Genomic DNA, 27,442 nt, shown 5'->3' on the forward strand with positions numbered 1-27,442 from the left:
GGGGCAAACCCCTCTTTAGCTGGTGGGACGGTGCCTGTAAGAACAAGCAGGGCTCTGGGAAATGTCTCTCCCTGCCAACCATGAGCTGAGGCAACCGGGGATTGAGAAGGGATGAGCTGTGAGTGTGCAAGGCTTTGTCATCTTGGTGGCCAAGAGTGTGAGGAAAGCAGAGGAAGACTGGGAGCCTCTGGATTAGCCAGATACTGTCCAGGAGAGCTGAGATCTCTGGCATGGCAGGAGGTATTTGTTCAGCTAACGTCTGTACATAAAGCAAGGTGATAGCACTAGGCAGGTGGAGCTGGAGCTTCTGTTCACTGAGCAGGACCCCCATGCATCCTTCTGTCCCTCCATACTTCCTCAGCCGCCTCCACCCTCAGATTAAACTCAGGACACCTTAACCCAAATACTGCCCTTGCTCCCAGCCATGTGACCCTAGATGGCCCTGGGCTTGCACTGATGTGAACGGGGCCATTAGCCTGGCCAATGGTGGTTTATACCCTGCACCATATGTTCCGTCACACCTGGGTGGGACATACAGAGAACACATTTGCCTTCCGGGGAGCATGAATGCAGCACTCAGCCGGAGATGCTTGTACCATCCCTTTGATAAACTCTGGAGGGAGCAGGGAGAAGAAGGGTGGTCTTGGGTTTAAATGAGTGGGCTGCAACTTAGGAGAGCTCCGTTCCATTCCCAGCTCTGCCAGACTTCTTCTGGGACCCTGGGCAAGTCATTTCATCGCTCTGTGCTTCAGCTGTGACGTGAGGAGAACAACCCTTCCTTTCCCCCATTCTTTGCCTGTCCTGTCTATTGAGTTTGTAAACTCTTGAGGGCAGAAACTACCTCTTCCCACATGTATGTACCAGGGCTTGCACCACGGCCAATCTCAGCTGAGATCTCTAGGCATTGACAGAACACAGTTTCTGTTACTGGTATCGGTTCACTGGCCTAGAGTCCCATCCTTTACAGCGGCTGATTCTTGAAGGGAGAGCTGACCTGCCTGCTCCAGCCTCCCTCGGCCTTAGAGAAGCGCTAACTATGCCGACAGCTGAGGACAACACTGCTCCACTTCACCTCATTACCCCAGGAGCCTTCCAAGTTAGCACATTGCCTACAAAGAGTAACAGCGGGGAGCCTGATCCCAAGGACCCGGGCTGCATCTGTATCACGTGTCTCTTACGTGAGAAGAAGTCGCTGCGTGGCTCCCTCTGCTCCCTCCCAGCCCCTGGCCAGCATTTTCCCCCACCCAGGCTCACAGCCAGCTCATAAAAACTGCAAGGAGCGATGGCATGGTTTGAATCTGCCTGTGGAGCAGGGGAGAGGAGCGGAATCCAAGCCGACTCACCTAGATTGTCCGTCACTTGGTAGGAATCCCGGAAATCTTTCATGCGGAATCCAATGACATCAATGAAATCCTCCACAAGCCTGAACAGCTCCTTAGCATTCGGCCCCACCTGCAAACCCAATAAGGAGAGGTCAAATATTTAGGGGCACAGATAACAATGCGCTCACCTGGGCCTCTCCAATGGCCAGGGTTCCCGCCAGGCTTATCCCACACACAGAGAGCCGGAAGCGTTCTCTGCTCATGCTGCAGTACCGAGGAGTAGTGAACACCCGTGAGGGCAGAGAACTGATCCACGGAGATAGAAACATGGACAGGAAATGACAATATCAGATTCAGTTTGGGAAAACGCAGCTGATGGCCTTGGAGGAGAATAGTCCTCATCACAACGGGAGGGCAAAACCACAATGGGAGGGCTCTGATAGTGACCTACCAACCTACCCTCCTTCCTCAAGGTCCCAGTCTGGCCCGGGAAAGCCACATCAGACATTGACAGTTTTCCATGACCTGCAGTTAGCTTAACGTGGTCAGCAAATGAGACATGCCAGGCCCTATCTTCAGGTGGTGTAAATCAGCACTGCTCCATTTTCGTCCAGTGGAGGATCTGGCCTGATGTGTCCACCGACGAGGCCAATGTGATTTGGCGCTGCACATGCAGAGGTAATAGACCTGCTCTATGCAAGCTCTGGAGTATCTGCGCCCAGAGGCAAACCCTGAGATCCTTACTCATTCAAAACTCCCTTTCACTTTGAGGACTCGGGGGGATCCGGCTCCTGGAATATTGTGCTCAGCTCTAGGAGTCAACATGACTGGAAATACACTGAGCAAAGAGAGGGAGTCCAGAGGATCCTTGCCCGCACCGCTGTTCCTGGGCTGAGTACAGCTAGGCCGGTGCAGACCCACCAGGCTAAGCAAAGGGAACGTTTTCACAAAGCTGTGAAACAGGATGCAACACCACTATTTGAGGACATTTATTACAAAAATGGGGGAGCCCATTCCTCAAATCTGGGCACCCCAAGAGCATGTCTAAATCCCAGCTGGGAAGCAGACATCAGAATTTAGGCGGGGAAATGCCTCTCTTAGGCCCATATGTCTGAAAACTGGGGCCACCAGGAGCTGTTGTTGGAGGGGATGTTCTGACTCTTTACTATGAACAGTTCTCTATTGAGAACTGAGGAGTCCTGGTCGCTGAACAGCCTGATCCTAGCTCCATCAGAGACTGCTGCTCCCTCCAACAGCCCTCCAGTGGGACCCTGGCTTAGACTATCATGCATACCGCATGGATCATTCCCAGTGACTCTGGGACAATGTTTCTAACCTACAATGACTAAACCTAACTCCCCAAACACTCCTAGACTTAAAATTCACACCTGCCTATGCACAGGAAAATGGAGAGAAATAAGGACCGCTTTGTTTTGTTTTGTTTATATACCCTGTCACAATTTTGCCTGGTACTTCGATATCAAAGTAATTGCATCTTAGATCTGTCATAGGTTGATTGCACAGACAGTTTAGTGATCAAGCAGTTGTACAAATAGCCATCTTTATAGAGGAATATCCCCAACCAACCCATAGATCTGTGTAGGAAGAGAATACTGTTAAACAGCCAGGGCTACCATAACAGAGTTCTTGGGTTTGTTTGTGCTTTTTTTTTAAATTGAGAGATGGGAGCTAAAGCCCTGTGTTAAAAGGAATCTGTTTACATGGCATGGTAGATAGTGTGTACCTGCACTTATCCCCTCTGCTAGGTGGACTGAGACCAGATCCAGCCTGTGTTCCCCTCTAGCGGCTGGAGGATTTTAGAAAAGCTATTACCAATCATTCTCCTCTTGGTGCTCATGGGAGAGCAGACTCCGGCTTTAGAACTGAAGTTTTAGGCCGAGATCCTATTTCTCATTCAAATATACGGAAAGTGGGCATCTATATCCCCTAGGCAACATAGGCCATCTCAGCCATGGTCCTCATGCTGTCTATAATAGTGGCGGTGGTCAAAAGATGAAAGACCCTCTGACTGATATCAAAGCAGTGCATAAAATAACATCGGCTGCCATGAGAGGGCAGATAGGTGGCACCACAGGAATGAACATCAGGTGGGGGTCAGAGGCCAGCGGGCCAGGTTTACAACACAGGGAAGCTGTTAAGGGAAAATCACCGGGAACGAACTGCAGCCTGGAGAAAACTGCAAGTATTTTTATGATGATCAACTGGGTTTCTGCGTTGTCATGACGACTCAGCAGAGTCCACTCCACAGTGACTGTTCTGAAATGTGTCTGTAGACACGTATTTGCTAAATTGAGCATACGGTTCTTCGCCTCCTCTGGAACCAGCCAGGGTCATCCATTTCCAGATGTGCTGAGGAAACATCAGCTATAGGGGCGAAAGGGGAGCTCAGTCTCGAGGTCTGTTCAATACTCAGTCTATCCCCTTTTACCTAGGTAATGCGCCCCTCCCCCTATCTGACTCGTTTCAGAGAAGTCTCCGAACAGACATCAGGTGGTAACGTTACTGACCTCGCCCACCTTTCAACGTGTGACCTCTTGCAGGGGAGCCAATCCCTTCCCAGCTCAATCAACATTCAGTGCCTGCTATCCGCCAATAGCACAAACCTTCCCTGGAGCTATTTGTTTTCATTTCAGTGTATCTCATCTCTTTATGCAAGGGTCTTTCACTCAGCCCCTTGACGTAGGGGGTCTCAGATTAAACCGGCAGCTTGTTAGCTGCCAGAGACGTTCAGTGGCCATTCTGAAGAAAATTGACCTTTAAGGATTCATGTTGGTGCCGAGCAATCGTCTCTCGCTCCTTTGCTGTTTGCTGCCCCTTCTGAGCGGCTTCACCGGACAACACAGCGGGTAAAAGAGCCGCCATATTGTGACCCATGCCTCGTGGTCTCCTCAGGGGAATGCTCTCCACCTGATGGACGCCTGTCAGAAACCAGACCTGTCTGTGGTGATGTTGACTTCCGAGATGCAGGCACAGGAGGGATTGTGTTCTGAGACGCAGTAAAATGGAAGAGACAAGGGAGGAACTACTACAGACAGGGAGCCCTCAGTCAGAGTCACCCGCGAACAGGCTTTGCCTTCAAGGCAGTATCATTTCCCTCTGATGCGGCTCCCTGGGGCGGCAGAGGGATCAGCACTGTTGAGCAGTGAGCGCTGCGAGGAAGAATGGCATTTTCAGTCCAGGTTAGGGACAGTGGGTAAGTCACCTACATACACAGGCAGAAAATGCAATTGAGGCAGGGTAAGGGTTTGGTAAGACATCAGCGGGACAAATAGCAGTCCCTATGCCCAGATAGGATGTGCTTTATCTGCTGAATTATCCACCATGTTCCCTAATTGCCAGCATCCCTGGGGAGACGCAAGGTGACCTTGTGAGGAAAAGGTAGCTGAAATATAAATGAACCCTTGTGCAGCTCGAGCTGAGCCGAAGCATGAACTCAGAGGGCAGAGCACAGTCCTGGCCCTTTAAAATCCTACCTGTCCTGCCTGAGTCTTTTCATACAGGACTCAGACTTAGGAGGAACCTTAAAGGGCCAGGACTGCACTTGGCTCTGAAGTCTAGCATGATCCACTTTCCTGGTCACCACTGATTTCTCCAGGCAGGGTAATTCAGCCTTCACTTCTCTTTCACTGCAAGGAGTTGAGTCACTGATGCCTAGCAGTGTGGCCAGATGAGTTCTATCTCTTCTGGGTGAAACGGATGCCCTTTGAGTACAGCACCTGTCAGGCATACATAGCAGTGAGACCACCCAACCCTAGGGGAAATGCCAATAACCCCCCTCCCCCCGTGCCACAGACTGAGAGCCAGCATTATTTGGGTTGTATGTTTAAGCAGCAGGTCCATACCATCTGAGCTTCCTCCCACTTGTCCCGGTTTTCCTCTGACAGCAAGTTGCTGATGATCTGGACGAAGTTCTAGAGAGGCGAGACAAAAAAGGAAAAGAAAGTCATGGTCAGAATATGACAGAGCGGAAGGACACATGCCCCACAACACGTGAAAGAGCAGAGAACAATAGTTTTAGCAAGAAGAGGATCTGCTCTCACTCACAGAGCACCGTTCTTCCCAAAGCATCCCAAAACACTGGACAAACCAAAGTCCTGCTCCTAATGAAATAAGGAGCAAAACCGCTACTGCCTCTCCTGGGGAGAAGAGTCAGAACCTTGCTCACCACCGGAGTGCAATAGGGCAGCCAGTGAGCACTACACAACTCATTACCCACCAGGCCACAGCAGAAAGTGAAGGATTCTGCAAGCCATGGAGAGCACAAGGGGCGTAGGCAGACATGAGGCAATGATAAAATGCCAAGAGGGGTTTTGACTATGGGGGGTGTGGAGAGCAGCAGGGTTGCCCACAGTACACCTGGCTCCCGCTTGCTCTCTGAGCCCCTCACTTTCACAGGGGGGTGGACTCATGCTGCAGACTGCAGGCCCAGATTTTGGAGATCTCAACATCCCGGAGTAGTGGGGATCTGGAGTTTTAGCTCGGCTAATTACAGAGACAGGGTTCAGAATTCAGGACCAGCTTCAGAATTTGTGGGTGTTCTATCCACTGGGAAAACTTACCGAGGGACATGATGGATTCTCCATCATTTGTAGTCTTTAAATCAAGACTGGATGTTGTCTTAAAGGATCTGTTCTAGCTCATACTGAAGTTATAGGTTTGCTGCTGAAAGTATTGGTTGAGGTTCTCTGGCCTGTGCTGTATTGGAGGTCAGACTAGATTATCATAATGGAAAACCTATCTATCTATCCATCCATCCATCATTTTATCCAGCTATTTCTCTTGCCCCCATAACCAGAGTATCTAACCACTTCTCCATCATTCATGGATTCTCTCCTCACACTACCCCTGGGATATAGAGGCATATTATCCCTATTGTACAAAAGTGTGGATGGAGGCACAGGGGAGATTAAGGGACTTTCCCAAGATCACACAGGAAAGCTGAGCGAGGAACAGCACCCAGGTTTCTCCAGCCCCAGTGCAGCGCTCTATCCATAACCTTCTTTTGGCCCTATCTCAAACAAACAGAGAGGTTAGGTTTCTCCAGCTCAGCCACTCCTGTCCTTCCCCACCTTTGCAAAAGTCTCAGCATGTCTTGCCATTGTGAGTTAATGGACTTTCTCTGCACACTCTGCTGGGTGCTAGCTTCACTTGACCAAACCTTCACTGCTAAGAGAGCCCCACAGGCTGAGATATTTCACCCAGTGAGTAACATGCAGGAAATATAGAAGCCAAGGTACCAAGCAGACCCCATCTCCAGCAGATCTATCCCCCTTCCAATGAAAAGTCATTGCTAGTATTGGGAGTGCATTCATGCTCTGAAGCCAGCAAGCACAGGGCCTGCCAGACTAGATCAGCCACTGCTTCATCCAGCCCTGTCGCCGGGCTTTATGGAAGAAGACAAAACCACTTCCAGTGGTGGGAAAGCTGCTGGTGGCTCCATCTCCATTATAACTGGCTAGGGGGAATGACAGAATGGACTATCAGAGGAAGAGGGGCTATCCAGGCAAGAGTTCTGCTGTGTGTGTGTGAGAGAGAGAGAGATGTGAAGGCAGGAGATACAGAGTTCAAAGCCATTGATTTTCCTCTCCATTTTCCTCGCCGTTGCAGACACCATGAGGAAGCAGATCCTAGAGGACAAGTTTAATGTTTCAAGTTGTGGGCTGATGACCTCTCCCGAGGACTGATTTGTAGCCAGTCTGCATGCAACTGCTGAAAGTAAATCCCAGGGCAAGAAACCCTCAGCCTTCTCCCATATCAATACATAGACACCTAATACCCAAGGATCAACTCCCCTCTTGGCCATTAGATTGAAATTCCTTCCAGATAAGGCACCAAAATCAATTAGACTCCACAGAAAGTGCAGCTGGATTGAATCAGCTCTAAATGACTTTGCTCTTCAAGTTATTAGCTCATGAACCAGTGGGGATTGCGAGGGGGGAGGGGGAGGGTTGAAGCTCATTAGCCTGGGAAATGCACACTGGGAAATGAGGCACATCACGGAGGTAAGAAGAGACATTTCTGATTTTTCTGGGCTTTCATCAAGTATAAGTAGATTCCAATGCACACAGTGGTAGCCCAAACCCTGTGTGTATGTGCCCATGCCTTAGACTTGCCCACTGGCACCCATCCCATCATGACGTGCATCTCTCTTCCTCAGCTCACCTGTACATCCCCAGCAGCGGGGCTGTAATATGCCCTACGGAAGATCTCGGTCATATTCCTGAGTACGTCGATGGTGGACAGCAGGTCCCCACTGTAGCTGGTCCCATCCTGGGAGATCTCCACGAGGTTTTGCAGCACTTCAGATACCCCTTCTCCCATCAGCCCCCGCTGAGCTTTGGAGAGATGCTCCCTTGTCTGAGACGAGAGAATGAGTCAAACACACGTTAATGGGGATCAGTGAAGTTCTCAGGCCTCAGGAGCACAGACCAGATGATCACCATGGTCCTTCTAGGCATATGTCACCTAATCAATTCCCTGCCATTGCAGGGATCTCGGGCATTGGTGGTACCTTGGTCTCTCCTGTTCTCTACCTCTACATGACAGTTCAGTCTCCTGAGGACTTTGGTTCAGTATAGGGTAGCAGGGTGAAATGTAATGGCTTTGATATACAGGAGTTCATGCTTGATGGTCTAATGACCCCTTCTGGACTTCAGCTCCATGCAATCTGGGAGAGTCTGTGATATCTCTGAAAGGTCGTAGGTGGCTATCAGAGGACAACTGAATTCCCACTTTCTTTGTGACCAGAAAGGGAAGTGTCCCAGCAGATTCAGAAGAGGCTATTCTGCCTTATAACCTTGCTGCTGGCTACTCCTGCCTGCAATGGAAGATTTGCTCACCAATCAGTCTTGTAGCTGTCTTATACCTGAGTTACAGCCATCTGAGCCCACAGACAGGAACGAGGATGGTTCTGCTGCAGGCACTGACTTTCCAGACAATCCACCGGAGATTGGCAGAGGCAGGCCAAGTATTTACAGTTTTTATTATTATGATAACAGCTAAAGGACCCAACCGAGAACGGGGCCCCATCATGCCAGACACTAAAATCCCCAGCGAGAGGCTATCCTGTCGCAAGGGGTTTACAATCTAACTAGACAAGGCAGACAAAGGGGGAAGAAGGAAGAATTATTATCCCCATTTTACAGCTTGGAGCACTGTGTTTTTCCCTGTGCACAGATCTTATCAGGATAACGGACTGAGGGGACAGTAATGCCTTCCATTTACAACAGCTTCCCTCCCAAAGGATCCCAAAATGCTTTACAAACTCTCCTTTCATGGCCGCTGAAATGCAGCAACAACACTGCACAAGGGCTTAGGGCAGAAAGAGATGACATCCTATCTTTTAACACTGCAGGGTGAATGTAAGGAAACTGGAGTTTGGCCAGGATACCGAGGTTAACACCCTCTACCCTTGCAAAAAGTGCTAGGAGCCCTTTAAATAATCACAAGTGGCCAGGCCTCTGTTGTAGGATTAGTCCAAAAGACAGAGCCTTCAGCACCACTGCACCCTCTAACACAATAATGGGTCACTGGCTCACTACTGCCTCAGAGGGAAGAGTGGGTCACTACTGGATCAGTGTAAGCACTTTGGGTTTCTCTGGGGAATCTCCCATCTAAGTAAAAAGCGACAATGGGGGGAAATGGATCCATTCAGATGAGAAGTGAATCTCTCTTACCATCATCTGTATATTCCTGTAGTCAATGGAAACACACTTGATGTATGTCGGAGTCTCCCAGTATGCTATCCCCTCTTCATCTAAAGTGCATCTTCGCAGGATCAACCCTAAAGGAGAATGAAAGGGGCATGGAAGAGAGGACAGCTGGATGTGGACAAAGGTGATCTATTGTACCTGGACTTTCAGAAAGCCTTTGACAAGGTCCACACCAAAGGCTCTTAAGCAAAGTAAGCAGTCATGAGATCAGAAGGAAGATCCTCTCACTAACTGATTGAAAGATAGAAAAGAAAGGGTAGGAATAAATGGTCAGTTTTCACAGTGGAGAGGGGTAAAAAGTGAGGTCCCTGAAGGATCTGTACTGTGTTGGTCAAGGTATTCATAAATGATCTGGAAAAGGGATAGGAAACAGTGGGGTGACAAAGTTTGAAGGCGATACTAAATTACTCAAGAATAAAGCTGTCTGTGAACAGTTACAAAGGGATCTCACAAAACTGCGTGACTGGGCAACAAAATGGCAGAGGAAATTCAGTGTTGATAAGTGCAAAGCAATGCACATTGGAAGACATCATCCCAACTATACATATAAAATGGTGGGCTTTAAAATAGCTGATACCACTCAAGAAAGAAATCTTGGGGTCATTGTGGACAGCTCTCTGAAAACATCTGCTCAATGTGCAGTGGCCGTCAAAAAAGGTAAGAGAATGTTAGGAACCATTAGGAAAGGGATAGATAATAAGACAGAAAATATCAAAATACCACAATATAAATCCATAGTTCGCGCACACGTTGAATACTGCGTGCAGTTCTGGTTGTTCCATCTCAAAAAAGATGTATTAGAATTGGAAAAGGTACAGAGAAGAGCAACAAGAATGATATGGGGTCTGGAACAGTGTCCACATGAGGAGAGATTTAAAAGACTGGGACTGTTCATTTTAGAGAAGAGACGACTACGGGGGGATATGACAGAGGTCTATAGAATCATGGCGGGTGTAGAGACTGTGAATAGAGAAGAACCAGGAGTCACCTGATGACATTAATGGGCAGCAAGTTTAAAACAAACAAAATGAAGGATTTCTTCACACAACGCACAGTCAAGCTGTGGAACTCATTGCCAGGGAATGTTGTGAAAGCCGAAACCATAAGTGGGTTAAAAAAAAATGAGATAAATTCACAGAGGATAGGTCCATCAGTGGCTATTAGCCAAGATGGTCAGAGACGCAACCCCATGCTCTGGGTGTCCCTAAGCCTCTGACTGCCAGAAGCTAGGATTGGACAATGGGGGATGGATCACTCGGTAAATTGCCCTGTTCTCTTCGTTCCCTCAGAAGCATCTAGCACAGGGCACTGTTGGAAGACAGGATACTGGGTAGATGGACCATTGGTCTGACCCAGGGTGGCCATTCTTATGTTCCCATGGAAACCCTGAGCATTCTCGTGGAGGGTACCCACAACAAGCTGATTTAGCTAGAGATGCGCACAAACTGCCACAGACAATTGCTGAGCACACACAACAAACACTAGCGCTTTGGGTGGGGTTTTTTATCTCCTTTCTCTGCATCCCCCAGGGGCATGAGAGCCAAAGAAAACCACAGTGGAAGCACTTGGCTGGCAATTTAGATCAGGCTAACTCGAACAAAGGAAACTCTATGTCTGCACCCATGGGATGCAAACCCAGAGAGTCCCAGAGAATCTCACAAAAGTGCCTGATTCCATATCTCTAAGCTGAAGGATTAAAGCAGCAATGGCCGCTAGGCTTCTCCGGAGATGTCAAAAGGGGATAAATAACCAACAGCACCACCTTTGAGCTGAGGTACTCTGAAACTGCGAACACGGCCATTTGCCTCCTCTGTGAGTCCTGTCCATTGTCCTTCGTTACGCCAGTCACCTCCTAATTTACAGTGATTTGCCGCTTTGGTGGCCTTTCCTTTGCTCATACCATCCCTCCTGCCATGGAGAAAGAGATGAATCAGTGATGAAGAAGATGAAGGAGGTGAATGAATGGCTGGATGAATGGACTATAAGGTGGATAGAAAGCTGGCTAGATCATCGGGCTCAACGAGTAGTGATAAAAGGCTCCATGTCTGGTTGGCAGCTGGTATCAAGCGGAGTGCCCCAAGGGTCGGTCCTGGGGCCAGTTTTGTTTAATATCTTCACTAATGATCTGGAAGATGGTGTGGATTACACCATCCACAAGTTTTCAGATGACACTCAACCAGGAGGAGTGGTAGATATGCTGAAGGGTAGGGATAGGATACAGAGGGACCTAGACAAATTAGAGGATTGGGTCAAAAGAAATCTGATGAGGTTCAACAAGGAGAAGTGCAGAGTCCTACACTTAGGATGGAAGAATCCCATGCACTGCTACAGACTGCTACAGGGACTGAGTGGCTAGGCAGCAGTTCTGTAGAAAAGGACCGAGGGGTTACACTGAACGAGAAGCTGGATATGAGTCAACAATGTGCCCTTGTTGCCAAGAAGACTAACGGCATTTTGGGCTGTATAAGTAGGGGCATTGCCAGCAGATCGAGGGACATGATCGTTCCCCTCTATTTGGCATTGGTGAGGCCTCATCTGGAGTACCGTGTCCAGTTTTGGGCCCCACACTACAAGAAGGATGTGGAAAAATTGGAAAGAGTCCAGCTGAGGGCAACAAAAATGATTAGGGGGCACATGAGCACATGATTTATGAGGAGAGGCTGAGGGAACTGGGATTATTTAGTCTGCAGAAGAGAAGAATGAGGGGGGATTTGATAGCTGCTGTCAACTACCTGAAAGGGGGTCCCAAAGAGGATGGATCTAAACTGTTCTCAGTGGTACCAGATAACAGAACAAGGAGCAATGGTCTCAAGTTGCAGTGGGGGAGGCTTAGGTTGGATATTAGGAAAAACTTTTTCACTAGAAGGGTGGTGAAACACTGGAATGCGTTACCTAGGGAGGTGGTGGAATCTCCTACCTTAGAGGTTTTTAAGGTCAGGTTTGAGAAAGCCCTGGCTGGGATGATTTAGTTGGGGATTGGTCCTGCTTTGAGCAGGGGGTTGGACTAGATGACCTCCTGAGGTCCCTTCCGACCCTGATCTTCTATGATTCTATGATCTTGTCTGACCCTTCCTGCCAGCACAGTGGACATGCCCCCTCCCTCTTTGAGAGTTTTCCAGGAGCAGGTGTGGCTAAGTTCACAATCAGGCTTTTATTGCTAATCGGTTTAGTAAACTTCCTTTGGATACACTTCCTGTAACCTGATTGCGGTGCATTCCGCAGACCCTCCCATGACTGCTTACTCCAGGCTGGGACCTAGGCAGAGACCATGCCAGTGGATGACCCTAGGCAGCACAGGCTGAGCAATCCAAAGAGAACTACAGGGGCTGTCAGTGTCCAGCAGCCTCGATAAAAAAAAACCTTTACGTTCATCACAGATGAATCCTGTGCCTCCTCTATCCCCCGGCCCCATCTCAGCTCCCATCAAGCACCGAGAAAGACCTTGAGAAGCTCACCTAAGAGCTGCCTCTGAGCCCTCTCGCGGTTTTGCCCCGGAACTGCCCGTTGCCCAGCAGCACAAGGCTACACCGCCTCTGGAGGACAGCGGTGCCGAAAGCAAACAGATGCAGCCACCGTGTGCTTCTGGAGAAAGCTCCCCAGCAGTCACGCACTTTATTAAGTCTCCCCCCCCACCCCCCCATATAACACATCTTGGTCCTCTCTAGGTCAGAGAGGACCAAGATCTCCATGAGTTTAAGTTGACTCCACAGGCAGGGCGCGTCCTTCTCCTTACCAGTGGCATTGCGAGGACACCGGACAGCCGCAGCCTCTCCGGCAGGCGTTTCCTTCCAAACCACGGAAGCAAAGTTATCTTCATCACATATTTCATGGGGCTCTGTAAAGGACAAAGGCACTGGGTTGGCTACGCCGCCAGCTGCTCAGCATGGGCAAGATGGGAAGAAAGGAAGGGGGCAAGTAGCAGAGAGGGGGAAGATTAAAGGGAGAGGCAGAAAAAGGACCTGGCAGTGTGGAGGAAAGTGTGCTGTGTAGAGATTAAATCACAGCTGTCTCATCACTTGGCCTTGGGCAAAGCCACCTGACCTCTCTGTAGCTCACGTTGCCTATCCGAAAACTGAGCCTTGATCCCCTGTGAGGGTTAATTAACTAGTGCCCAACTCAGGTGAATGCAAAGTGTGTTACCTGCTTGTGCTTAGCTCACATTGTAGGGATCTGGGGTTCTGGTGGCAAAGAAGCCAACCCTCCTTGGGACCCATGCCTAGGAGGCATTACACCTGTCCTAGGCTATGTATGTTTAAAACACTGCTATGTAGAACTGCCACATCCTAGAGGAGAAGACCAGGAAAGGTTGGAAGGGGAAAGGGGAGTAAAGAAAGGGAAAGGAGACACAGCTAGACAGAAACCAGGTTGAACCCGGACCACATAGGAGAGCCCCCTCAAGCCCTTCATAGGCCGCTATTCTTGGGGCACTGGGTATTGGGTGCTTACTTTGCCAGGCGAATATGGACAAGCAGAGGTGTAAGCACCACCCCATAATGCCAAGAAGCTGGGTTTCCATCAGCTGCTCATAAGAAACGACCGCTGCAGAGCCCAGCAGGCTGCTGCCATGTTTAAATGATGCGGCTGCTCCCGGCACCAGCAGAAAGCACCCCGTGCAGCGGTTACACCAACCTCTGGCCTCAGCTGGGTCTAACGGACGCAGGCTTGGGAGGAAAGGGGCGGCTGCAAAGTGGGGTGAAGCTGTGTCAGCCCACAGAGGGAGTCAAAACGGCCAACGCGCTGTCAGCGAGTTGGAAGCACATCTACTACATGAGTGATGGTTTATGTGGGAAAAGATTACTTATGGTACATAAAACTGGGGAAGCTGTGAATCTGGTATTAAAACTATTTATCACTCCTTGGGGTAGGGAGGGAAAGCCTTATATGTAATGGTTTGCAATTACATTTTCTATTTATTGTGCATGTAAAACTACCCATAAACAAGGAGGCTGCATGCACGGCTGTTCCCATCCAGGCCTGGAAGTTGCCAAGCCAATGCCAGTCATTGGCCGGGCTCGGCAGCTGTTCACCGTGCTCTCCTCCCATGCAGGGAAGCACTGCTGGTGCCAGAGTTCAGCAGCACCAGTAGTGGTGTGCCAAGGACACAATCAGCCGAGCTGCGGGGGAGGGCGGCAGTAGCTGCAGACGACTGAAATAAATAAATTTCCTAGGTCCTGAGTTTTACTGTGAGCTCAGGGGAGTTAGCGGAGCATGCCCAGCCTGCAGCCCCCAAGTGCATCTTCAGCACAGGGAGAGCTCACAAGTCCTATATGGTGCATGACTACAGGGGGTATGGAATATCTCGGGGATCCACTTCTGGGTTGTGGGTGTCCATCTTCACATGTGCTGCTTTGGAACTGACTGCAAGATTCCTCCGGGTGGGAGGCAGGGCTGTGAATTTAAAGACGGGGCTGGAGCCAGAATTCTGTATCTGACAAACCTCTGACTGTGGGGCAGCTCGGATCCAGATCTTGTGGGTAACACCGATTTCTACAAAGGCCCCAGACAGGAGTGATCCACAGGTACCCAGTTCAGAATGGAACCTACGTCCAAATCCATCTGTACTTGAAACACAGCTCCCGCCTCCCCATGCTTCCTGGAAGGCCATTACCAACCACTAGCCATGATATTCACTCATAAAGAGCTCTCATCCCATTCCTTTTAATTGCCTGCTGTTGCTGTCGCAGGTATTCCAGTAGTACCTGAAGGCCCCCACTGAGATCAGGCCCGCATTGTGCTAGGCACAACAAGAAACAGTCCCTTCCCAACAGAATTTACAATCTACATACACAAGACAGACAGCAGGGTGGGGGGCAAAGGGAGTATTACTGGCCCTGTTTTACCGAAGAGTGCCTGAAGCACAGAGAGATTAGGTGACTTGCCCACGTTACACTGTGGCAGAGCTATGAATTTGAGCCCAGATCTCCTGGGTCCCAGCCCAGTGCCTTAGCCACAAACCCATTGTGCTGCTCTGGTTCACTCAGCATTTCAAAGAAGGATTATGGAGAGCTGCTAGCATTCTTTGTTGCAAAGCTACTGAGCCGCAGCAGCAAGGGGGAAGGGGACGGGGAAGGGCTCAGAAAAATGGCTCCCCCACGCCAACCCCCTCGCTCTCTCTCCCTAATGCCAACCTTCCAACCCTTTCTTGTCACTCCTGCTTGTGACTGCCTTTTCCAGGAAGTGCTACGTGATGCGGTGCATCAGGGATGCTCCTTAGAAAGACCTGGTATTGCCTGGCATTTTCTTGCCTACAAGCGCAGGAGTGATTCCCAGGCCAGGAGGGAATCAGTTGATTGCTGTAATTTTTAATATCGCTTTGTAACGAAATCCTTTTTACTCTAGGAAGCGAGTTGCACTGGGAGATTTTAATATCAAACTCAATTAAGCTCAATCCTTCTGTTAAAACAAAATCAGGTTGGTATTTGAGTTTTCCTTGAGCATAATAATCAAGGAGGTTTATTTGTAGCCATTGACTTGCAGAGTCCCCCTTGCCCTCCCTCCCTTACCACACCCCCCCCAAAATAATTACAACAAGCTCCTTTCATGTGAAACACCTGCACTACTGAGATGTGCCTCCTTTTCTATATGATAGCACAGCTCCAAGCCTCTACCAAAATTAACAAAATGACTTGGTTTGCTCCAGATCCTCAGCCAGCATAAATCAAAGGTAAAGTCTGTGAAGCTGAGGATCAGGCCCAAAATTTTCCTATGGTCAGGGAATGCTGTTGGCTGAATTAGAGAATCCAGGGGATGGACCAATAGTTGAAGTTAGGTGACACCTTCATGCTACCATTTGGGTCTTTTCCGCTTTGATTCACAGAGACCTTTATGATCGTCTAGTCCGACCCCCTGTATAACACAGGCCATCGCACTTCCACAGTGACCCCTGCATCCCGCCCAATAGCTTTTGCTTAGGCTAGAGTGCGTCTTTTCAAGAGACACCAGTGAGGGAGAAGTCACCACATCCCTTGGTAATCAGTTCGGATGATTAAATACCCTCACTATTAAAAACTCTGAATCTTATCAAAAGGAACCAATGTGGCTCTCTAGTCTGACCTCCTGTACAACACAGGAGAGAGAACTTCAAGCAGAGATTTCCGCAGAAGGGGCTCTAAGACTGGCTTTCAAAGGAAAATAAACATTGCTTTTGAGCCCTTTAACTATCTGCTTCTGCTTGTGTTTCACATTTAGAAACCCAGGTTTTGTCTGCCCTGCAAAACTCTCCAACCTTGACCTCACTCAGGTTTTACGGCCCCATAATTTGCAGCACGTTCTTCTCCCCTGGCAATAGCACCAGCGGGAGCTATAGACTAGCCAGGACTCAGATAGGCTCGGCCAGCACTGTGCTGTCTAACCCTGCTCTGGGTCGTGCAATGGCATGTGGGTAACTCCAGCGGCTAGTGGCCCAGTGGGAGTAGTGTGAACATGACAGAGCATCGGGGATGCTCCAGTAGTGCTTTCGCTGGGTACTCACACACCAGTTCTTTGCCTCTTGATAAATCATCAGCTGCCTGTCTCCAACCACATGCCAGTCAAGAAGCACTGAGCATGTCCATCCACCCACGGTAGGCCCAATCGCACACCCATTGAAATCAGGGAGAGCCTCACGATTGGCTTGGATAGGTGTTGGACCAAGCCTCACCAGCAGGCCTGTGTTATGCAGAAGGCCAGACCAGAGGTCCCTCGTGGTATTAAACTCTGACTCATACAAGCAGCAGCCCTTCCCCACTGTCTGTGTTACCGATCTGAACAGAAAGCAGGAAGAGTGTGAGATACCTACCAGGACACTTCTTGTCATTACACTGCTTATACTCCTCCTTGGGCCCCTGACAAAAGTCTCCTCCGAAGAAGGGGCCGTAGCACACACGGTCACGTCTCTGCGTCCCGCCCCCGCATGAGGTCGTACAGCTCCCCCACGGCCCCCACGCCTGCCACTTTCCGTCCACTGCAGGAGAGCAAATGAGGAAACAAAACAGTTCCTGAGCAACACGAGGCAGCTCATCCTCAAGGTAAACACTGGACATACAGTTTGCAGTGATACGGCTGGATATTAGGTGTTAGCTCCCTGCCTTGAAAAGGCTCTAACACAAGTTAAAAGGAGGAGGAGAGAGTGCGTAGGAGTGATATAACAGTCCATATCTTGATTGCTTCTGCACATTGATGGCCTAACTCTGATCTCACGTGCATGAGGGAATTCAGGAGCAGCTTCCTTGCAGTCAACCATGTAAAGTGTGCAGGGGATCATAATCACACCTGAGAACTGTGGATTGCTTTTAAATGATTTTAGTTGTGGTGGAAGAAATGTGAACCCTGCAGAGTGGGGCCTTTTCGAAACGGAAAGTTAGAATGCAGCAAGCTGGAATGTAAATCGCCTGCGTTCTAGCACACTGCGAATTCACTGGCTATGCGGACCCTGCTACAGCGCACTTCAAGTTCCCTGGTGCACTTTGACCTATTGCTGTTTGAAGCAGGAGTATGTTAAAGCATCCTGAGGAATTTTTCTTGCATGGTAGCAGGGGCCACACTGCCAGGTAATATGTGCCACATTCGTGCACTGTGTATTTGCACCCCAGCTTGCTGTGCACTAACTCCCCATCTAGACATACCCTGAAATCGTAGGCTTATGCCCAAAGTAAACACTACAACATGTTCTGCTCCAGTGCAGGCTTCTCCTTATGTCTCGTCTCCCTACCTCAGCCCCAGCCTGGAAGGACCCTAGGACAGTGCAGTCTCCATGGCCCAATCACTCCTTGGAGTCTCTCCTGAAACTGCTACTAAGGGTGACATTCAGGGGTCTCCCTACAGACACTTGTCTGGTAGGAACCAGGCTCAGGCGATCAGCTCAGTTCAAATCAACTACCGAAAAGCAGCATTAATTCACTTCTGAACCTGGGCTGCTGACCCCTATCCCATTTTTCATCTGTTCAATGTGAAGTGGAGGTCAAAAAGGCTAACAGCACATTAGGAACCATTAGGAAAGGGATAGATAATAAGACAGAAAATATCATAATGCCACTGTATAAAGCCAAGGTACACCCACACCTTAAATCCTGCGGGCAGGTCTGGTTGGCCCATCACAAAAAAAAAGATATATGAGAATTGGAAAAAGTACGGAGAAGGGCAACAAAAGAAATTTGGAGTCTGGAACAGCTTCTGCATGAGGAGAGATTACAAAGACTGGGACTGTTCAGTGTGGAAAAGAGACGACTAGGAGGGGATACGAGAGAGGTTGATAAAATCATGAGTGGTGTCGAGACAGCGACTAGAGAAGCGTTATTTACTCCTTTAGGTAACAAGGGAATCAGGGTCACCCGATGACATTAACAGGCAGCAGGTTTAAAACAAACATACGGAAGTACTCCTTCACACAACGCACAGTCAAGCTGTGGAATTCTTCGCCAGGGGATGTTGTGAAGGCCAAAAGTATAACTGGGTTCAAAAAAGAATTAGATAAGATCATGGAGGATAGGTCCATCAATGGCTATAAGCCAAGATGGTCAGAGACGTAACCCATGCGCTGGGTACCCTAAAGCCTCTGACTGCCAGAAGCTGGGACTGAATGTCATGGGATGGATCACTCAATAAATTGCTCTGTTCTGCTCATTCTCTCTGAGCCACTGTCGGAAGATAGGATACTGGGGTAGATGGACCATTGGTCTGACCCAATGTGGCTGTCCTTATGTTTCTATTTCCAGTTACCTGAGACATCCAGGCTTCCTGACTCATCTCACCCTGGGCTAAGATTTTGGGGTCTGGCTGTGGAAGCTCTGAATATAGACAGGGACAGGGACTGTCTGCCATTTATATTAGAGAGACAAGGTGGGTGAGGTAATATCTTTTATGGAGATGTTTCTGTTGGTGAAAGAGATCAGCTCTTACAAGGCCTCTGGGTAAGCTCAAAACCTTGACTCTTCTGTTTTTCACCAACAGAAGTTGGTCCAATAAAAGATCCTACCTCATCCCTCTTGTCTCTCTCATATCCTGGGGCCAACACAGCTACCACAACACTGCATGCACTTATATTACCATTTAATAACCAAAGTCTACAGCTTCAGTGCAGTACGATGACCATTTCACAAGCAGAAAGACAAAGATTCCCTACTTCAGCTTAGGAGGTGAGGAGGTACCAACAAAGCAGATTCAGAGAAGCAGAGAAACCACACAGATACAGCCAAGAAGCCCTCCTCCAGCTGTTGTGTTATTGCCCACTTTGGGTTTCATTTTGAGAGAAATTCGCTCTTGTGCAAGAAGCTACCTCAAGGCCTACTCACCATGTAAATGCAGCATAAACCCTCAAGAACTTAAATTGGCCACATTCCTTCCTGGAACAAGTCACCTGTTTTTACATTCTGGGCCTCGCATGTAAAAGATTTTGGCTGCAGTTTAACTGTCTTTTCTCCGTGCATATGGTTGTTTCACATGCCTTGGAAATGGGATTTGCAAGCGCTCTGAGAAATGGACTGTAAGGCTGTCTAGTTCCATTGTAACTTCTCTGAGTGCCTCTGCACCCTCTGTGGACATGCTGCTTCGTAGTTCACTTCTTACTATTAATAATGACATTTAACATCTTCAAAGCACAGTACAACTGCTAATTAATCCTCCCAACACGGCTGTGAGGTAGGGAAATATCCTCTTCATGTCACAGATGGGGAATAGTGCTTTGTCTGTGGCCATGCCGCAGCTCAGTAACAGAATGAGAACTAGGACCTAGGAGTCCTGAATCCTCATTTTAATCACATTTTAGCAAATCATTTATGATGCCTAATTTAACAGGATATTGGGAGGTGAGGGATTACTTTTCTTCTTTCTTTAACTGTGGAAGAACACCATTATCACAAAGCATATGCTGTGCCACAACCTCTAGCCCTTTCTACACCAATGTCAACTGCACCTGCAGTTTGGGCCATGTCCCCATGACACTCAAAACCATGCTAACAACAACTATGATAACAGAAGCTCAGCGACTAAAAAAAGACAGCAGGGCCTATTGGTCTCAGAGTAGGAAAGGACAATGCCCTGGCTAAGCTCTGCTTTGTGATTGTGGTGTTCTGCAGCTAGAGAAAGTAGTCCCCCCTGGACCTTCTGATATTCTCTGAGGAACAGCACCCCTGCAAAGCTCTCAGTTAACCCCACCTATCTAAAGGGTGACTTTGAACCTTTAGTGATGTGGAAGCCAGGCAGCTGAATTCTCTTTTGCCAGAAGCTGGGAATGGGCGATCAGGGATGGATCACTATATGATTACCTGTTCTGTTCATTCCCTCTGGGGCACCTGGCATTGGCCACTGTCAGAAGACAGGATTCTGAGCTAGATGGACCTTTGGTTTTACCCAGTATGGCGGCTCTTATGTTCTTATGTTCTCTGCTATCCCACGAGCCCTTCTTAGTAGCCTGCACAAAGCCCATTCCCTCAGAGAGCGGCGAAACATACCCAGACTGAAAACAGCTGACTCCAGAGAGTCAGGGTAAGACAGATGACTGAGACCCACTGGTATCAAGCTTCTCCGACATGTGCTTCCATTCTGGGTTATGTTCCTTTCTGAAATGGCCTGTCCTAGGTCCTATCCCCCATGACATAAAATCAGGGTGGTTATACCTAACCATGAAGGGCTGATCACAATGACCTAGAAGCCACGGATCTTGCTCCCCAACCAGCCTCACAGCCTAGTCACGGTGAAGGTTCAAACGTGTGAGTACTATGTCAGTTTCAACCATAAATTGGACAAGGAAACAACTAATATAAAATAGGAGGAGTGTGAAAATACCATAGAGACATAGAAAGAATTCCATAGAAGAGATTTAATGCATAAGGGGGGTAATTTTTTCAATAGCAGCAAAGTCACTTAGGAGTCTAAGTCCCATTGACTTTCAATGAGATTTCAGTTCCTAAGTCATTTGAGAAATGGGACTTAGGTACTTTTGAAAATGTTACCCATTTGCCACTGACCTGGACATTGTCTTAGGAAGCAATCTCTGGTCTCCACCCAGTGCCCCTGGCACTCTGCTCCCCCATAGGAAGGTCCGTTGCACTCCCGCGTTCGCTGCTGGGTACCGTTGGAGCAGGTCGTAGAACAGGAACTCCAGCTCGACCACTCATTCCAGTTCCCATCCACTGAGTGGCCCAAAGGGAGAAAAAGAGACAGAGAATGTGAAAATCCCTTTCACCAGGAGTGAGGCCTGTTCCGCAAGACCAGGCCAGTGAAGCAAAGGTCCTGTTGCACTGGACACAATACAGTGCTCCAAAGCAGAGAGAGCCATCCTTCATGGACTGACAAAGAGATGTAGACAGGTACCCCAGGGAAGGAGAGCTCAAACTCTGCCCAACCAAGGGTTGCAATACCAATTTGTCTGGAACCTTAGGAACATAGACTATGACAGTATCACATGACATGACATGTGATATTATAACATGGCATATAATAATCCAAACTTTTTGACTTTCATAGTAATATTAAAAATGATAATATAAATATAACGTAACAATCAAAATGATAAAGTAAAAAAAACCCAGCTATTTTGACCCAACTGAGATAAATTGTTCCAATAATTTTTCATCAAAACATTTAATCAAAATCAATACGTTCCCGTGGAAGATTTCAATTTTGCCAAATCAGCATGTTCCAATTGAAAAATGGAAAACTTGAAAAAATTTTGACATGGTCTAGTTCAAAGTAGCATGTGTGGAAGGAAAGAAAGATGGATGGATGAACCTTAAAACTCCATCTGTCTTTCAGAGAGAATCTTTTTACAGGAACTCACTATTATTCAATGGAATTCACTCCGTGTATCAGGACATACCCTATAGCATGAGTGGAATTTAATAAAGATCCATGAGTATGTGTGTGTATATATATATATATCAATGCCCTTCCCTTGTTGCTGAATTAACATTGACAGGCTTCGCATGTCTCTGAACAGAAACATCTTGGATAATTAATGAGCAAAAAACAGCAAAGGAAAATTACGAAAAGCACAGGTTAGGAATAAAACATGAATGGATTTTATTAGCATGATATATTTTAAAGCATTCCCCAGACTGGCAGTCCTACTCTAATTAGCCCCAATCAACAGATATTTCATCTAACCTTTCTACCATTCCTGCTTTACCTCATTAGCAATGGCGGTTGTTATCTCTCTGGCTGAGAACAAGCAAGGCTCAGTGGTATCCCTATTATTAAGGTTCTTATTCTCTTCTGAACCCCATTTCTTGGAGATTTCAGCTCTCTAACGAATAAAAACTCTTTCTCTCTGGCTCATCAGTTCCAGGTGCAAATTGATTTTTTAAAAACTATTTGACATCTGGTTCCTTTTGTAATTTACAAGCTCTCAAAAGGCACCAAATTAGTCTCAGGGTCTCATTGCTTTTTGTTTGTGCACATGAAAGAAAACGTATCATAGCCAAAATGTACAATTTTAAAGTCGATGGGAGTTGCAGGGCTCAGCAGATCAGAACATCAGGCAACTTAGTTCAGTACCTATTTATGGATTTAGGGGCCCGGCTTTAGCCACTCCAGAATAAAGGCTTTGACACACCTATGTTCATGGCATTACATAAATGCATATTAATACCAAGAGGTGAATGCTAAGAGATGCTCACCGTCTGCAAACCCCACTGGAGTCAGTGAGGCAATTCCTCCCAGGAACTGGCCGAATAACAGTAATAATAATGGTGGAGCTGTTCCTAACTCAACGGAGCTATGATTCACACCAGCTGAGGATCTGGTCCCGTGTCTCTTACAGTCCGAATAAGAAATATATTGCAGCAATTATCACAATAGCCCCGTTTACTATAGTACCACTACTGCACACTGCAAGGCTCGGGGCTGTTCTTGTCACAGAGGAACGTAGCATTTTTGGTGTAAGGGAGATAAAATGGGAACATGTCTATAGGGATCTGCCTTTGGCACCTACCAGTGAAATCGGGGGAGAGGGATAAGGTCATATTATGCAGAGACGGGATGGTCATGTGTTTGGATTATTCATGTATTGTATTTTCAGTAGTTTAGTAAATTAAGCCAGCAAAGCTGGCTGTGGTTCCAGGTTACATCCCTACTCATAGCTCCAATCATAAAGGGCCCCAATCCTGTAAGGTGCTGAGAACCCTTCATTCCCATTGACATCACTGGGAGCTGAGGGTGCTCGGTAGCTGGCAGCCTAGACCGCAAACAGCCAGAGCTTATGAAAAGCAAATAACAGTGTAGCTCATTAGAAGTTCATCTTCTAGAGTCTATGTAGATAATTTGCTTGTCCTCTCCTCTCCTTCCAAAGTGGCGCAGGGGTCACTCTGTGCCACCGACCCCACAGAAGAAAGTGTCATTGTGCCTTTAGCAGAGCATTGTAACCATGTGCAGTGATGAATCCTCGGAGTAGGGCAGTAATAACTGATATGACTGTCAAGTGTATAAAGCACTGAATAGCTCCCATTGTTGTGTTTCAATGAGTCCTCCAATGCAGCCCTTGTTTGGCACAGAAGAGCCAATGATTACCTTTGTGGATTAATTAAAGCTGAAAGGTTTCAATTGGGCTGCCTTTATTTGCATTGCTATTTTATTTGCAACAGTATATGTATTTATTTTTGTTAGAGCCATTAATTATGTATCAATGTTAACTAGGGATACGCTTTATTCCCCTAGCATTGCCAGCTCTGACCTCCTCAATTTGTCTCTTTATGGGAGAGCCAACTTGGTCTCTGCAAAGTTCTAATTCCAAGCAGAGACTTTAGGAACAAAGCCAGAAATCCAGGGATAGTTACCTGATTTGGGAACTGGGTAGCAAAATGTGACAGCAAATGTGGGGAGAAATTTCACAAAATTCTCACCCACACACATACATTTCCCTCCCCCCATATGGAAATATTAAATTTTGAAGACGATTTTTGTCAAAATTTGAAAAATTTCAACCAGCCCTATTTTGGGAGGGTTGGTTACAGATCCAACATTTGGACTGTGTTACTCAGAAGCTTCCTCAGGACTTGCAAACCTCTAAGCTAACATGGGCTGTTAGGATATAGATATTCAGGCCAGTCTGCAAAGGCCTGTATTTTAAGAATTTAGGTGTATTCTTATCACTTGGCTAGTTATAGAGATATAAAAGAATCAAAATCACTGTCTGCTGGTGTAAGGGCCTTCTCTTACTGTGACAGTCTGAGGCCCTGTTCTTAGGCTAAGGCCTTTGGCTAAGCAGCAGAGGCAGCCATAAGCTGGGAAGCAACCGGTCACCTCCTCACATTCCAAACTAGTCACATTGAAAGAAGGTGCTATTGGGCTGTTAGGATACAATCCTGTCCTGATAGTGCCTATCGCCTCCAGAGAAAGGGAAGTGCCTAGAAAATGTAAAAGGAAACTTAGTTTGATAGCATCCTGTCTGGCAAGAACTCACTTATCAATAGCTGGGATGTGAAATCCTCACTTCTGTATTGTCTTGTCATTATAGTTCCCACTTTGCTATTGTTTGTCTGTATAATCTCTGTCTGGTTCTGTGATTGTTCCTGTCTGCTGTATAATTAATTTTGCTGGGTGTAAACTAATTAAGGTGGTGGGATATAATTGGTTCCATAATCATGTTACAATATGTTAGGATTGGTTAGTTAAATTTCAGGAAAATGACTGGTTAAGGTATAGCTAAGCAGAACTCAAGTTTTACGATATAGTCTGCAGTCAATCAGGAAGTGAAGGCGTGGGTGTGTGGGTGGGGGAGATGGGAACAGGGAATGGGGGTGGGGAAATTGGAATCATGTTTTGCTAAAGGGGGAAATGGGAACAGGGAATGGGAGTAAGGAAATTGGAATCATGTTTGGCTAAGGGCAGGAATGGGAACAGGGACACAGGTGTAAGGCTCTGTGGTGTCAGAGCTGGGAAGGAGGATACTAAGGAAGGAAACTGGAATCATGCTTGCTGGAAGTTCACCCCAATAAACATCGAATTGTTTGCACCTTTGGACTTCGGGTATTGTTGCTCTCTGTTCATGCGAGAAGGACCAGGGAGGTAAGTGGGTGAAGGAATAGGCCCCTAACATGGGCTACGTTTTGGGACACGCGCAGGGCTGATTTATGGTTTTGAGAATGGAATCTGTGCCAAGTACAACTAGTTTTTATATGAGCAAAAAAATAAATAAATCAGCCACTTCTCTGAGATTCGCTTGGAGGTTCTGGGTTCATTCCAACTTTAAACTCAAAGCAAAACTCAGTAGAGTTCAAATCTTTGAGAAGTAACATCTGGAAGGTGATGGGGGGCATTCACATGAGCCACTGTAAAGCTGCTAAGTTCCTCACAGCTCAAATGCTAACCTGGCAAAGTAGCTCCCAACTTACCATGTGGAATAGTGTATGAGAGGATAACAGAATCTCAGCAGTAAGACACTAGAACCAACCCTGTTCTACTTCATGTTGTTTGCCCCAGGTTACTTACTGGGAATGGGAGTTCTGACCCTAAGATTGCAGTTGGTACTGGACACGTTTCCAGATGGACATCTCTGGAGACCAAAGTCCTCTAGCTATGAGGAGAAGCAGCAGCAGTACAAGCGTTCTCTCCACTGCCCTCCACTATCCTTCATATCTGCCCTAGAGAAGCCACTTCAAGAGTAGCTTAATCTGCATGCCCTCTCTGCTGATAGGACCAACTATGGAGCCAGTTACTGCCAACCTTTTTGGTGGTTTTGGGTGATGTAGAGAGCTGTCCACCAGGAATGGGGCTGAGAGCCACTGGAGGGAATGCTCTGTTTTTTACCGCCTTACCTGGGCAAAGTGCAATGTTGCAGAACTTAGTTTGTTTTTCAGGTCCCTCGCAGGGGTTTCCACCAAACTGAGGGGGTTTGCAGGTGCGGGTTCGATCCCTGTAACCCCGCCCACACGTTGAGGAGCACAGACTCCACGGAGACCACTCGTCCCAAGTGCCGTGCACTGAAATCAAAGCAGAGGGAATAAACATCCCTTCCCGGGGAGTCTTAGTTAGCTAGAGACTCATTTCATGGAAAATGGTATCTTGCCCCTAGTAAGAAACCCATTAGAAACCAGCGTGGGAAGGACCAAAACAAATCAGCCAGGAACGTGCAGAGGAGAACTGCGTGGAACATTTCATGAATTGCCACCAATGGCTCTTCACTAGTTTCACAAACGTGAAAAATCCTGATGCGCTTTTCACTGACCATCCCCACCCCTTCACATTTTTGTGCTGGAGGGAAAAGGCCTTTTTGAGCAGCAGCAATACACTTTCAGAAAGAGAAAACCCTGGTGACATCTGGACAGCTCCAATGTCAAAGGCACTAAATGCAACACCTCTGCTAATGCGACTTTACCCAATGCTTTCTCTTTTATTTCTAAACCTCCACAAGGCAACAGCCTTTTAGAAAGTTGCAGCAATGTCAGGAGGCATACTCTAAGTGCTAATGCATCATTCAGTGGTGACCCCATCACAGGCAGAGCTAAAGAGACTTGGAATATCTAGATGGGCTTGCAAAACTCCGGTGTACGGCTGTACAAGCACTGACGAGTTACCCCTGGTAATTGCTAGAATTAGACACCACAAGGTGCAGCATGGAGCTGATCAGAAACACTTTGACAAAACCATTTTCCATTGGAAAATGTGGCTCAGTGGAAGCCAAAACACTTTGCAAAATCAGATAAATTTTGCTTCAGAACAAAAAACAAATTTGGTAACTGTTCAAACATCCCATTTCCATTTTCTGAATGAAACCTTTCAATTCACTTTGGAATGACTTTCTGGTTTTGAAAAAAATATATAATATAATATAATATAATATAATATAATATAATATAATATAATATAATATAAAATTTTAAAAAGTAAAATCAAACCCAAATGTTTTCACACATCCAAAACTCATTATTTTTTTCAGAATTTTCTTTCATGGACAATTTTTGGGTTCCATTCCAAATAGGAACGACGACAGATTTCAAAATCTCAAAAACCTTTACGTAACAGACTTTTCATCCTCCACTCAGGTCTGTGCAGCAGTTCAGTTTGGACAGCATCCAGGAATTTGCATCCGATGAAGTGAGCTGTAGCTCACGAAAGCTTATGCTCAAATAAATTTGTTAGTCTCTAAGGTGCCACAAGTCCTCCTTTTCTTTCAGGAATTTGAAAGTTTGTCCTAGCAGCCATTTGGGTTATAAATCAGGATAGCAATTTTAGGCTTCCCAGTACTGCCCAGTTGTAGAACAATATAATCTATTATATTATAGAGCTATTATAATCTAGGCATAGATTATAATATAATATATTATATTATAGAGCTATGACCTCGTGAGGTTTCTTCCAACCCTGATATTCTATGATTCTATTATATGAGTAGAAGGCAATGCTGGGAAGCAGGGGAGGTGGGAGCAGGCAAAGTGGGTAAGCACAGGAGACCGGCAGTTTCTCCATTATAAATTG

The 27,442-nt window shown here is 47.2% G+C and overlaps 1 protein-coding gene across 10 annotated transcripts in view; it reads right to left on the minus strand.

The window, feature by feature from the left end:
- ADGRB1 (adhesion G protein-coupled receptor B1) overlaps positions 1-27,442 on the minus strand; it is a 370,873-nt gene that overhangs the window by 151,371 nt on the left and 192,060 nt on the right. For 8 of the 10 annotated variants that reach the window (XM_074943756.1, XM_074943760.1, XM_074943758.1 and 5 more), the window contains 8 exons: positions 25,782-25,947; positions 20,998-21,170; positions 16,833-16,997; positions 12,789-12,890; positions 9,020-9,126; positions 7,506-7,700; positions 5,186-5,254; positions 1,344-1,452 (listed from right to left, as the gene is read on the minus strand). In XM_074943756.1, the coding sequence (XP_074799857.1) occupies positions 1,344-1,452; positions 5,186-5,254; positions 7,506-7,700; positions 9,020-9,126; positions 12,789-12,890; positions 16,833-16,997; positions 20,998-21,170; positions 25,782-25,947 (1,086 nt within the window). The remainder of the gene's footprint in view (positions 1-1,343; positions 1,453-5,185; positions 5,255-7,505; positions 7,701-9,019; positions 9,127-12,788; positions 12,891-16,832; positions 16,998-20,997; positions 21,171-25,781; positions 25,948-27,442) is intronic. The other 2 variants (XM_074943759.1, XM_074943755.1) reach the window with 1 other exon arrangement.

The sequence above is a fragment of the Natator depressus genome, chromosome 2 (assembly GCF_965152275.1).
Source record: "Natator depressus isolate rNatDep1 chromosome 2, rNatDep2.hap1, whole genome shotgun sequence".
Classification (NCBI taxonomy): Eukaryota; Metazoa; Chordata; order Testudines; family Cheloniidae; genus Natator; species Natator depressus.